Genomic DNA, 13366 nt, shown 5'->3' on the forward strand with positions numbered 1-13366 from the left:
AGTTCGTACGTATTAGCAATGTAAAGCAATATAAATCAAACCTAAATAGTCGTTACAAAATGATAAAAATCTTGAAAAAAATGATTCAGTCTGGAATTTTGTAATGCAATGAGTGCATGCGATAAAATGTCTAAATATCCATTTCCATTTACAGTGCCGTCATAAAAATAAAGTCTTAACACTGTGTCATTAATTCTGCCACGCCAAATTACAGCTATTATAATTATGAATTTTTAAAAAATTCGCGGTGTGCATAAAAAGTAAATTTTAAGATGCGTGTGTGTTTCTAAATTAAAGTTGAATGCGTGTTAACAAAATTTTATAACAAAAATTAATGAAATATTCTATGCACAGCTGAAATATAGGTTCCAATTTAAAAATTCGAAGTTGATCTCTGCAAGAGTTTTCAATGTTATCACAAGATCGAATAAATGACACCATAATCTATCCTCCTTAATATTCTACAACTTTTCTTTGAAACATTTTTTCATATTTTTCATATTTTTCGAGATATAATATTTACTTGGGGAGATTAAAATGAGACACCCTGTAGAGTAAGTATCAGTAAGGCTTATTATAATTTACAAACTTGGTAAAAAGTGTGTAATTATTTCATTTAAATCCATAAATTAATGTCTAGTTTTATTCGATATAAATCTAATATTTTTTTCTAAATATAACAAAACGAAACGTCAAATTACCCTCCTTCAAATAATTTTAACGAGTTGCACATAAATACGAAAAAAGAATAATCTAAATTAATATAGATTGCAGATGAAATATTCAAAATCAAATTTTGGCAATATTTTGACTACAGGGATTACCGCCCAAATAGTGAAAAATTGTATTTCGTGTATTTTCGGAGAATAAAATCGAACTCGAAAAATAAAAATTCCACTGTTTCTCGGGAGTGACCTCTGTTAATGGGTCATTCAGTTCAACGAATAAAACGAGATCCAATGCGTGGCCGTTATGTATATTAACGAAAATGGCAGCTGGAAACTTTTTATTGAAAACTCATCCTACCTTTAAGAATTGCCAGGAAGCAACGAACCAATTTCATTTTGAAAAAATATAATTTTACTATGTAAATTTGCAGTTACGCACAGATTACGGTTAAATGACGATCAATTATGCTGTTAAGTGTACGAATAGTGTGCAAAACTAGTTTCCAAGTAAATTGAACTACCATAAAAGGTTCTACTTTCTTTTCAACTCTGAGCGCGTGATTTACGTTTACGCAAATTTCTACGAAGAGTAATATTTAACCGTAGTACGATCCTCGGGTCTTTTTCGACCCATCACCTTCTTATTTTCTTTTTAATAATTTTTACTGTTATCCAGTTTATGTTCCCTTAATATTATATCAAAAATTTATTGTCTAGGTTCAAACAAGAATTGTTACGCGTAAGGGGTCTTTGGGTCTTTTTTGACCCAACTAGGGTTAAATTCGATTTTCTCGAAAACGAAGCTTCAAAGGAACAAATTTTATTCTTTATTTCCGGTTTATTTTCACATGTAGAATCACATTAATCTCTCTTCTAATTGCACGTGATCTTAAAATTGTTATTAATGAAATGTTTAATACAACTACTTCTGAAATTTTCTATAGTTGCACCGACTTTTATGTAAAAAGGTACAATACCCTCGTTGTAACACGGGTTGAAAAGAAAGTATAGTGAATTTATTCCACGAGTCGCTGCGACGGTGTACAGTGAAGTTATGAAAATGTCATTAACCTTCAGTACCACGCTGTAACGTTCGCGTAACATTATGCAAAGTTGTATCGTTTTTAACCATAATTTTATTTTTCCCATTTTTTCTGAGTTGGAAAATAAAATATAAAATATCTTCTAAATTTGAAAATAAAACCCCTTCTGAATCTCAAATGCAAATAATCCATGTAAATTGTACAAATTTGAATAGGAACGATTGCTTGGAAATTAAATTTGCCATTTTATTCAATAATTCCGCGTCGACTTCGCCTGTAAATCTATAATTAAAGTGGCCAGACCTACTCATTTATTCAGTGCAGTACTGATTTTGAAGACTCTGTACTGATTTAAATTTTGTTCCGAATGCTGTATCGATTTTAGGAAAAACAACTCTAAATGTACGAAAAAAATTTATACAATTAAGGTAATTGAATATCTTTTATGTACCCCTGGTACAAATGCGACAGTTGAAAAAGTGTTTTCAATAATAAGTAAAATTTTCTGAGATACATATACCAATTACAAAGTGTAATATTAATATAAACTGTGGTCAGCTTTATGAAGAATTATTGAAGGCGATTTCTTCTCAAATAAATATGTGTAACCATTGTTTGAGTATTAAGCAATCATATTTAATGACAGAAATGTAGAGAATCTAATTTGTTTATTTTTTTCTAATTCGTTAAACATAATAATTAAATTAAAATGTAATTTTACTTCTCTCTTTTTTCATTTAATAAAAATGTACTGAATTCGTCTTCAGAAAATTTAGTCACTTTATCTACAATGCATTAATGCACTTTGCTTGCACCCAAGATAGTCATCATCGGATAAAACTACAAAAATACCAAATAAAACACCCCAAAATTCGTTCTTCCCTTCTAAAAATGACCATAAAATCACATTCGACTTGCACAAAATAAGCTCTCGCCGTCAAAAGTACTCCAAAAAAAAAAAAAACACGATTACAGTCGTCAGTAGTATAAAATGCTTCGCGTTTCATCCAACAAATAAAGCATAAAGTCGAATGAGCGTCCGAAACTGTTTCACCGCTAACCGAGGCAAAGCTTTAAAAATTCATCCCTTTCTTCTTCTCTCCCTTTCCTCTTCTTGCCACGAGGGAGTCCCCCCCGGTTAATTTAAAACATGGTAATCTTACACGTCAACGCTGCTGAATTTTACAAGCGTGTCTCATCCCCTCGAGGCTCACATAAATATCGACTAAAGGACACTGTCAGAACAAGAGAAACGTATTCGGGTTACTGAACCCTTGCTTGCGTTCGCAATTAAGGGTCCACATTTACACACGCCATCGTGGAAGTCTTGCTGTGTGTCCCCTATATACACGGTGTCCCGTGAACCCTGAACAATCGACTAAACAGTGATTCTACACGAAAAAATGAGTCGAAGAGAAGGAATAACATTTTTTCCTCCGACGCTCCGTTTTCGAGAAAATCCAATTCGAAAATTTGTGCTCCAAGTGTAAGGATAATTTGCCATATTGAAAAACGATTACGCCAACAATGGGACAGTAAGACTGATAAATCGCCAAATTCAGGTCACTGCCGTGATTATAATTGCAAGTGCAAACCAAAATAGAAGTGTGTAGGGAGATGCGCAAAGTCGACACGCGGTTGGGTGCACGCGTACCAAGTAAATTTTTAAAAAAAGAATAAAATTTTTCCCCCCGAGGCTTCGTTTTCGAGAAAATCCAATTCGAAAATTTATCCAGTACGCATCTCGATGTACACTTTGTTTTGGTTTTTACTTGCAATTATAAACAGGGTAGCGACCTGAATTGGCGGTTTGTCAGACTTACTGTCTTACTGTTGATACGATCATTCAGTATTTATCCGCTTTTTAAATATGAAAAACGATTTACACATTTGGAGCATTTTGCGCGTATTTTTATAACTTCCCCGCCGCCTCCCGGATGAATAATTACGCATTTCATACTCTTTGGAAGGTATAGAAACATAGCTTGTTAAAATTTTTCGCTGGCAGGAACGTCCAAAGTTTTCCAGGATTTTCTCGAAAATGGAGCCCCGAACGAAAAAATGTTATTCTTTGTTTTCGACACGTTGTTGCACGTAGAATCATATCACAGGCGGTTGTCCACGGTTCACGGGACACCCTGTATAACCTCGCTTTTCGTTTGTTGAATCAGCGTGAAGCAGTGTATGGAACGCAAGGTGTGGAGACAGGGAGGGGGTAGGTATGACGAAAAAGCGTGTCGGGTAAACTTACAAATAGTATTCCAGGGGTTAATATGCTGTTAGTGGAGCAAGGAATGACAGCGCTGCATGGCTTACTATGTTGAAGTGGACGAAATCGATCCTTAGCTGGCTGACCTGCCTATCGATCTTCCGCACAACCACTGAACAGTTCATGGGCCAGTCAATGAGGTTGGGGAAACCAGGGCTGATCACGTAAGTCAGGTTATTTTGCACCTCCTTCTCGCAACTTGCTGTGACTTGTGACAGAAAGAAAAGAGGGGAAAAAAAAGACAAGAAAACCGGAGAACAAAATATACGAAAAAGTTTAGGTGGAAATAAACGATACAGGGCCGGCGGAACACGCTAAGGGGCGCTCGATGCCAAGGGCGCCAATGACAGGGGCACCGCGGACGCTAAACGAGAATTTTGTGTTTTTTTTTTAGAAGTCGAGGTATATTGTTTGGAAACATCGTGAGTGGTGTTTTGTGCTTTTTTGTGTGAGGCATCCCAGATGCGGAAGGAACATTTTTTTTCACTTTTGTTAAACGGGGCTTTTGAGAAGTCGAGATAGGCTAAATTTCGTTTCTGGGCACCATTTATTTATTAATTCCAGCCTCAAGGCCAAGGCATAGACTAGGTTTACAATCTCTGAACTTAATCCACACTTCGCACCTATCATACTAAGTCTGATTCTAATAGAGACGAAATATAACAGTTTTGAGGTTAGAAATCCATTGGTTCAAAAGTTGCGCGTTTTTAAAGTTCGATACTTTCAGCCTGTTGTATGGCTTTCTTCGTTTTATGCGTGTTAGAGAGATCATTCGTCTTTGTTAATACTATGAGCGTAACTGAATACTTTTCATGGAAATAGAAAAATACAAGTATATAGTATTGGTTAGGTTATATATTTTTCCGGTAATCTTTATCCAAAATGTTATTTGACAAATCGATTGATATGTCGATAATAATATGATGAGCACGATATGTGTTTAAGTAAATAACAATTTGGCAAAATTTGGGAATTTTTTTTATTGATAACTACTGAATGAAAAGTTTCAATTTTTTCGAGGAAATAAATGTAACGTTCAACTTTTTTCTATCTTTGCAAAATAAAAATGTTGCAAAATGTAGGAGTTATTCACTAATCGCGAAACCTCTCGTCATCCCCATTTTTGACAAGGATCGAAACGTCTGAGGTAACAAAATTTTTCGATTTGTAAATAAAAATTTATAATATTAGCTACAAATTTCAAAAATTGCAATTGTAGAAATTGTGGCATGTGTTTAAATAAATAAGAAAATTGACTAAAAAAGCGCTAAACTTTAAAAACGCATAACTTTCGAACCAATGGATTCTTAACCTCAAATTCATCGAGCGCTATCAGAAAATGCAAAAAAGAAGTTAAAAGAATGGTGTTCAGAAACGAAGTTTAATCCCAAGTTATATTTTTCATAAACACATTTTTGGTGTTCTGAGCCTTTTTGCGTGAATCACGAGTTACAATTCTAGGGCACCGAGCATCCTAACGCCGGCCCTGGAACGACATGTGATAAAGAAAAGAACGGGAAGGTGTAACTGATCGAACACCAAAATGTGCACGGTGCACCGTGCTCTATTTCTATGCAAACAACAGAACGGTGAAATAAAGTATTTCTTCTGCTCCGTGAACATCGGTTCGAAAATATTGATCCGTTATTCAGCGTGTTGCGCGGCCGGGGGAATAATGAATTCGAATGCGTTCGGATGGTCGGAACATGTTCCGATACGATGCGTTGATAACGATTCTTTTATTACCATTTGTGCCGTTTTCGAATCGTTTTCGTGACGCGTGAATCGCCGAATTCTCCGGTCGATTAATCGACGGAAATTCAGGGGACAATAACGGTCGAACGAAGGAGTACATGTTCGTAGATTTGCGCCCGCACACCTGAAACCCCTTTTCCAAACGACACGTGATCGTTTGTACCGTATTACTTTCGAAACTTTTCGGAACGACGGATAAACGGAAAATCTATAGACAATTGAATAGTAAAAATGTAAAAGAAATTTTTTAATGTTTTCTTAGTTTGATAATTCGATTCGTTTATTGTGATTGATAAATAACCCGGTTATAGCGTTCTCGGTATATGCGTTCACAAAACATTACGAGCGCAACCTACAAACTCACAGTTTTTTAAGTAATAAAAATAGTTAGCAATTGATGAACTCGTGTACGTAGGTGTATTTGAGGAAAATGTAAGTTTCAAATGATTCAGTTTTATAAAAAAAATTGAAGTAGTGACCTAATTACGCGTAGTCCTTCGTCCGCAAAGGGCTAAAGATGCGCAAACGACAAGAGTCTTTCTGAGGCAAATTCATACTCACCTACGTAAGTACATATGTAATGATACGAATTTTTGTAATTTTTTATATTTTTCAATTTCTGTCTAATTCAACTTAAAGCTTTAATTTCTTTTAATACGTATTATACCTACACTCGTGTTCATAAGTATTGGGACACTTGCTGAATGTAAAGCATACTGAAATCTATTGAATCAGACTGAAATCTATTGAAATCTACTGTTTTACTAATATCTGTTGAAATCTTTTGAAACCTATTTACGTAAATCCGCAGAAATCTATTAAATTGTACTGAATTTCACCAAAATCTACTCATATTTACTGAAATCTACCGAATTTTACAAGCGTCTACTGAAATCTGTTAAATTCTATTGAAATCTATTGCAATCTACAGAGCTTTGCTGAAATCCACCAAAGTCTACCACAACCTACTAAAATCTACTAAATTCTATTAAAATCAACTATATTCCACTAGCATCTCGCTAGCAACATACTAACACTACGTTCCCTAAATTTATTATTACACTTATCTTGTTCATCTCCCTGTTGCAATTTTTTTAACTTCAACGCACTGCATTATATCGCAGAGTTAATAACAAATAACAATCCCTATCCCAGTTATCCTCACCTTTACATCACAAATCCTCGTTTAAATTCTACGAACACCGTTTCGACGACGTCGTTTTTCAAACCTAATTCTTATCCACTTACGTCTGTTCTTTCACATCTCCAAATGACAAACACGCCTGTTTTCAACGAAAAAATATAAATTGAAAGAACCGAGTGTATTCGTTTCAAAAGCAGTCAGACGTTTTTACCGGATCCTGTACTTCACGAAACGTTGAAAACGGTGATTGACCCTGTACAAGTTTCTTCTCCATTTGACAGCGTACGAATGCGTACTCTGGTATTTTCATGTCGTTCTGGCTACGATAACGGGAAAAAGAAGCTGCTGTGACTCCTACATCTGGGAAACTATGACAACGCTACACGGTGAATTATGATGCGCGGCACGATAGTACGTGTTCCAAGGACATAGATTAATGCTGAAAAGAAAAAAAGCAGCGATGGCGCCGAAACCGGGCTGAGATCAGTGGTTGAACCCGGAAATTGAACAACACGTATCAAACACTTCTTCAAACGTATTCATACGTGAGTACACCGGTAACGACGCGTGAAGAATATACGTCATTTCTACTTTGCTACTTACGCTATCGCTCATAAATATCAGGACACCCGTTACGTTCGTACAAAAACCATTAGACGATCTAAACGACATTTCTTCGGCAAAGTTTTGCACCGTATTACAAGCCGTTCGCGGGTCAAAGTGGTCAACTTGACTCTGAATTCTTTTTTTAATTTTAGCGCCGAAGCACTTGATTGGTGCTTATGTTTTTTTTTATTTAAAATAAATGTTTTCAATAATTAAGCTTAGTACTAATAATTTTAGCTTAATTTGCTTGCTTATATTTATATCGATGCTTGATATTCGTAATTTTGTTTATTTTATTAAAACGCTTATAACAATTGAACTAAGCAATTTTTTTTCAAAAATCAAAAAGCTTAATACTTAATATTCATAATTTTGCTTCAGGAGGCAATGCGATTAACTCCATAAATATACAAACGCATATAAAGTAATTTTTTTTTTTTTTTTTTCAAAAATCAGAAAATCGGAACGTATTTATAAACCGACCAGGATACCGGGACGTTTGGTAACCATAATTACGAGCCTAGAACAGGCCGTTAAAGGCGTTAATGAACAATGCAATTGGACGATTTTTCAAAGGGTATCGGGTTTAATTGCAAGCTTCGTTTAAATAAACTTGCATACACGAGGGACGTGGTTCTATCTGATTGTGAGACGGCGCAACGATATTTATTGGCTCATTGCCGCGTGAATATGCAAATAAATCGCATGCTGAAAGTAGATATATTGTAAAGAAAACTGCCAATGATATTTTTTGCACATTTTTGAAGATAACATTTCACCTAGGAGACCGCAAAACGAACATTTATTTATCATTTTTGAACATTTATAAATTTTGAACAGTAGAAGTAGCTTTTTGTGCAAGCAAGAAATTTATTCAGCAAGTTCTGAATAAAATAAAAAATATGTTTAAAAAATAATTACAATAATGTGTATGATGATGAAAATTCATTCGAGTGTCGAAAACGTCGAAATTAGCAACTTTTATTAAAAATCTGTCTCTAATAATAAAGTTATGAATAAAACGCTATAAGACACATTTGCTGACCCCCAGAATTGGTGATTAAACTTTTGATCAAAGAACGCTTTACACATTTTACGAGCAGAAGAAATTTCCATCAAAATATTAAAAAAGTTAGATTAACTTAGAATTTTTTAATATTAAAACATGTCAGAACAAAGTAAATTTATATCAACAGATGGTAAATAGATGAATTACAAAGTATGCTTCACATTGTATTTTTGAAATTAGTATAAAATTTTGCCAATAGTAAATAATTTAATTTATTTAATATTTCATTGATCAATCTATAAATATTTATATGTACGTATACTTTTAAAGTAAAATAAACGAAAATCACAAAAATATATTTTGATCGCTACTATACATTCTGAAAAATAAAATATTTATTAAATTGAGCGAAAAATTGGAAAGTAAAATAAAAGATTCGAATATCCGGCCAGATCGTTATTATTTGCCACATTTCATATCCGTGTTTGCTTCAAGTTTAGACTTTTGCTATCAGAAAACTACTGAAATTGGACGATAAAGTAGACGAAAATTATGGTTACCGACGTAAGGGTTAACGTGCCTATGTAAGTTCGTACAATTAAAGGAAATTCACTGGAGTAACTTGGCGGTGCAAAACCCGCTAACTGTAAATTACTATAGAAATTAAACTGACTGTAAACTATTTTTGCAGGAGATTATAAATCGCAATGTGACAGCAGCCATGTGTAAGCAGCCTCAAGCTCCGATAATGAGTTCTCATTCAGCCATTCAGCGGTCGTTTTAGAGTCGCGGCAGCTCTATTCAGCTTCCTGCAACGGAAACTGTTAACAGTTCCACGTGGACGTTTTCTCCCTCTTTCGCTCAGAAAACAAGCCGGTGGACAACCTTAAAAATTTACGGAGCGGTGTCTCGTTTGGTCTTTAAGACCTGACCTTGCCATTTATTCGTACCCTTTTATTTCATTTTTCCCTCCTCTTCTCGTCCTTTTTTTTTTTTATTTTCTCCTCTTTTCTTTGTTTCAAGAACTTAAAAAATTATGAAATTATTCTCAGATTAAGTGATTCTTATGAAAGATCGCCTTCCAGGATTAAGATTGTTTTTAAGAACCAGTGGCGACTCGTAAGAATTTGTAGAAAAGATCAATACGGATTGAAAAAATTATATCAGGGGAACTTCGGTAACCTGAAAATTCCGATTTGTTTGAAAAATTGCAGGTTTGTAGGGGGCAGGTCCTTTTCCGGTACTTCCGGGTGAAAACAGCCATTGAATGAAGATAAATGTTGCCCTGTTTCCCTGTATATCTTTAACCTTTTAGGTACGGCGCGCTCGTCCGCAAGTGGGTACCCCTGGGACGGTGCGCCTGGCCGCGGATGGCACAAAAACCGTTCATGACGATTCTCTGACAAGTGTACTCTTCAACGACAGCTTCGATATTGCCAGGAAATGTGGTTTAGGCGAAATAAATGCGAAATGAAGCAAAAAACGTATAATACCGTTCAAAATCATGATATTCACGAAAGTCACTAACAGCTTCGATATTGCCAGGAAATGTGGTTTAGGCGAAACAAATGCGAAATGAAGCAAAAAACGTATAATACCGTTCAAAATCATGATATTCACGAAAGTCACTATAGTGTCGTATCGTCCAAATTGGTGCTATCCACGAAAGCCACTATAGTGGCGTTCCGCTGAGACCCTCTATTTTTACGCCAGTGTAGTGGCTTCCGCGGATGGCATCAATTGGAACCGTACGCCACTATAGTAGCGTTCCGCTGAGACCCTCTATTTTTACGCCAGTGTAGTGGCTTCCGCGGATGGCATCAATTGGAACGGTACGCCACTATAGTGGCGTTCCGCTGAGACCCTCTATTTTTACGCCAGCGTAGTGGCTTCCGCGGATGGCATCAATTGGAACGGTACGCCACTATAGTGGCGTTCCGCTGAGACCCTCTATTTTTACGGAACGCCACTATAGTGGCGTACCGTATCTAAAAGGTTGAAACTATAGTACAGAGCTGCTTAACTTCTTGCTCACGAGCAAATTTCCCCTCCCGAGGTTCCTCCACTATGCGACTGAGATGGTCTCGCTCGAGTTGAGGACGCGAGGAGTCCTCCCACCGCAACTCCGGGGATAGTTTTTTGGTACGAACACGCAGAATGTGTAACATAAACAAACGGTAGTCGCTGGAGTTGTGGTGGCAGGACTCCTTCTCGCGTCCTCCCGCCGCGCTGCAACTCGAGCGAGACCATCTCAGTCGCATAGTGAGGGAACCTCGGGAGGGGAAATTTGCTCGTGAGCAGGAAGTTAAGCAGCTCTGTTATAGTAGATATGAAAACGGGGAATATCACCGATACGTATCTTCAAATTGTTTCTGACGTTAAAAAGAACGGTCTAAACAGTGTCCTGGAAATTTAACTTACCAACGACTGGGTAGTTGCTACAATCAATTTGGGGATTAGCGATTCCTTAGAACGCTAAGGAATGAGTAGTGAATTTAAAAAGCGGAAGATTTAACTTGCTAACGACCGAGCAGTCGTTATTTCAGAAAGTGTTCTGGAAAACATTGTACAAGGTATATCGGGAAGTGATGGATCCTACGTGTGGAATGAACCACCTACGTAAATTTTGAAACACCTGTTAGATTTCACGAGCATTGTCCATACTTCAGTTCTATATGTTGTATTGTCAGAAGTTTATCTAACTGCGTTGCATTTACACAAAATGTAAATTTTTCATGAAGTTAATTCAACTTGGATGTGAAAATTTCTTGCTTACAATTTCGTCCTTGCGATATGTAAACATGGACACATGTTTCGTTAAATTTTAGTGCATAGCATCGAATTTGAAATGTCTTTTGCGTTTTCTGTAAGTTTTGGTGCAACTAACCCACAGTGTATGGAGTTATTGGACTGTTGTTATAATTTTTTGCTCATTTTTGAAAAAAGCATCAGAATTTCTGTGTTATTGAACACTGTTACTGTAAGTTCATTTAATATATTACATCATAAGAAAAACCCTCTGCTTTTATTCGGCTGTGCTGGTGATTACGAAAGTGGTTTAAGTGAAAAATCTAAAAAAAACTGAATTTGTCACTTATTTTGTGTTGCACCGATATTTCATAGAAAATAGTTGTATTATAGGAGCAAAAATGTTATGTTATAAGAGAAATTCTGTGAAATATTTGATTACACAGTGAAAATTCCCAAAGAGAAAGTTCCAAATATCTCGAAAGGACAAATATACGACTTAGGCCACTAAACGAAATTGTGCATTCAGGAAAAGTGGTCCGTCACTCCCTAATTTACTCTACATACGTTGCTGAACACAGTGTAGCATTTCATCGAACTAAAGATAAGAAATGACACTAATAATCCAATAGTGGAGAGATTCTGTGGTCATTTCATCGTATTTCTTCCATGGAATTGATAATGAACGACACAGTTTCGAAATATGCAGTTTCCGAGTTACTTTATGGGAAATCTATTCAAATTTTACCGCTATAAGGGGCAACGAATGTTTTCCAAACGTATATTTTGAATTTTAATGAACTTCTCTACCTTTTTTTTTTGTATCCCTAAAAGCGATAAAATGATTCATATTATTTGATGTTTAGTTCGGTTTATAATTAACTGATACGAATTCGAGAGTTGTGCAATTTATGTATAAACTCTTCTTTAACGTTTCAAATTTAAAACAGCCAGTTTGTAATAATTGCATTATATAGATAAAATTTTTGACAAAATTATTTAGGTGATTAACCCCTTAACCTATAAAAACGAGCCAGACTCGTGACAGGAATTTTACTCAAGATATGACAAAAATGGTTATATTAATAACAAAAATTAATTGCAATCCTAACTTTCGATTTAATTCGTAACACTGAGAATTACTAAATGTAATTAATCTGTAACAGCTTAACTTTCGTTACCTGATACAGTACCAAAACACTGAATGACTGACGCTTAGATGCATCGTCAGAAAAGAAATCATATGTTAAGGGGTTAACCCGAATTTATCTAAAAAACTTTCTCTTGTATCAAAGTTAAATTCCTCTGTAAATATGTTATTCCTTTTAACTGCTGAAAATAGTATTGTTTGACCAAAGATCTCAAATACCGTAGAGGCTTGTAAATATCTACATTAGATTTCGAAACTTGAGATTGGAATGTGATTTCAAAAGAATTTCTTCTAAAATACGTTACTACGACACGATTCGTATATTTCTTCGGAGAAGTATTTTGCAATTTTTCTCTCAGCAAATCTAACTGTATCTCAATTTAATTGTACTACATTGCAACAAGTTATCACACGAAAAATGAAAAATATAAATTTTGCACCACATTTTTATCACCTTTGTCGTTGCGTTTACCTTCGCAAAGGATATTAAACAACGTTGTATAATTCCTGCCTTTTAAAATAATGAAAACGACAAAGCTGTTACTCTTCGTTGTATTCTAATTGCGTTCTTTGAAGTGGAAAAAGGTACCACAAATTAGAATCACTCGATATCACAAGTTAGCCATCTTCGAAAACAGTCAAATTTTCAGGTCACCGAAGTTCTCTGGTCGAACTCAATTTAAAATCAATACACCTCGTTCTATAAGACGATATACGTGCACTATGTACATCGAAATATAATGAACATATACATAGAGAATGTGCTGTGAGATATCCGAATGATTTTCTCGGCGTGTTTGACAGAACATCGTAAACGCAGCAATAAAAGTCTATACAGTAATCCGAAAAATAAGCACGTACAATACCGTTCGAAAGTTTGGAGCACGTTATGATTTCAAAATGAAGTTTCTCTTAAGTAAATAAATATTTTATAGAAAATACTATTCTGCTATAGTAACGAAACTGTACTTAAT

General features: G+C 35.4%; 1 protein-coding gene across 1 annotated transcript in view; it reads right to left on the reverse strand.

Moving 5' to 3' along the window:
* Nucleotides 1-13366, reverse strand: part of LOC108577530 — a 35406-nt gene that overhangs the window by 12044 nt on the left and 9996 nt on the right. Inside the window, exon 3 of the mRNA XM_017940709.1 lies at nt 4028-4188. Within this exon, the coding sequence (XP_017796198.1) occupies nt 4028-4188 (161 nt within the window). The remainder of the gene's footprint in view (nt 1-4027; nt 4189-13366) is intronic.

The sequence above is a fragment of the Habropoda laboriosa genome, unplaced genomic scaffold (genome assembly GCF_001263275.1).
Source record: "Habropoda laboriosa isolate 0110345459 unplaced genomic scaffold, ASM126327v1 scaffold806, whole genome shotgun sequence".
Taxonomy (NCBI): Eukaryota; Metazoa; Arthropoda; class Insecta; order Hymenoptera; family Apidae; genus Habropoda; species Habropoda laboriosa.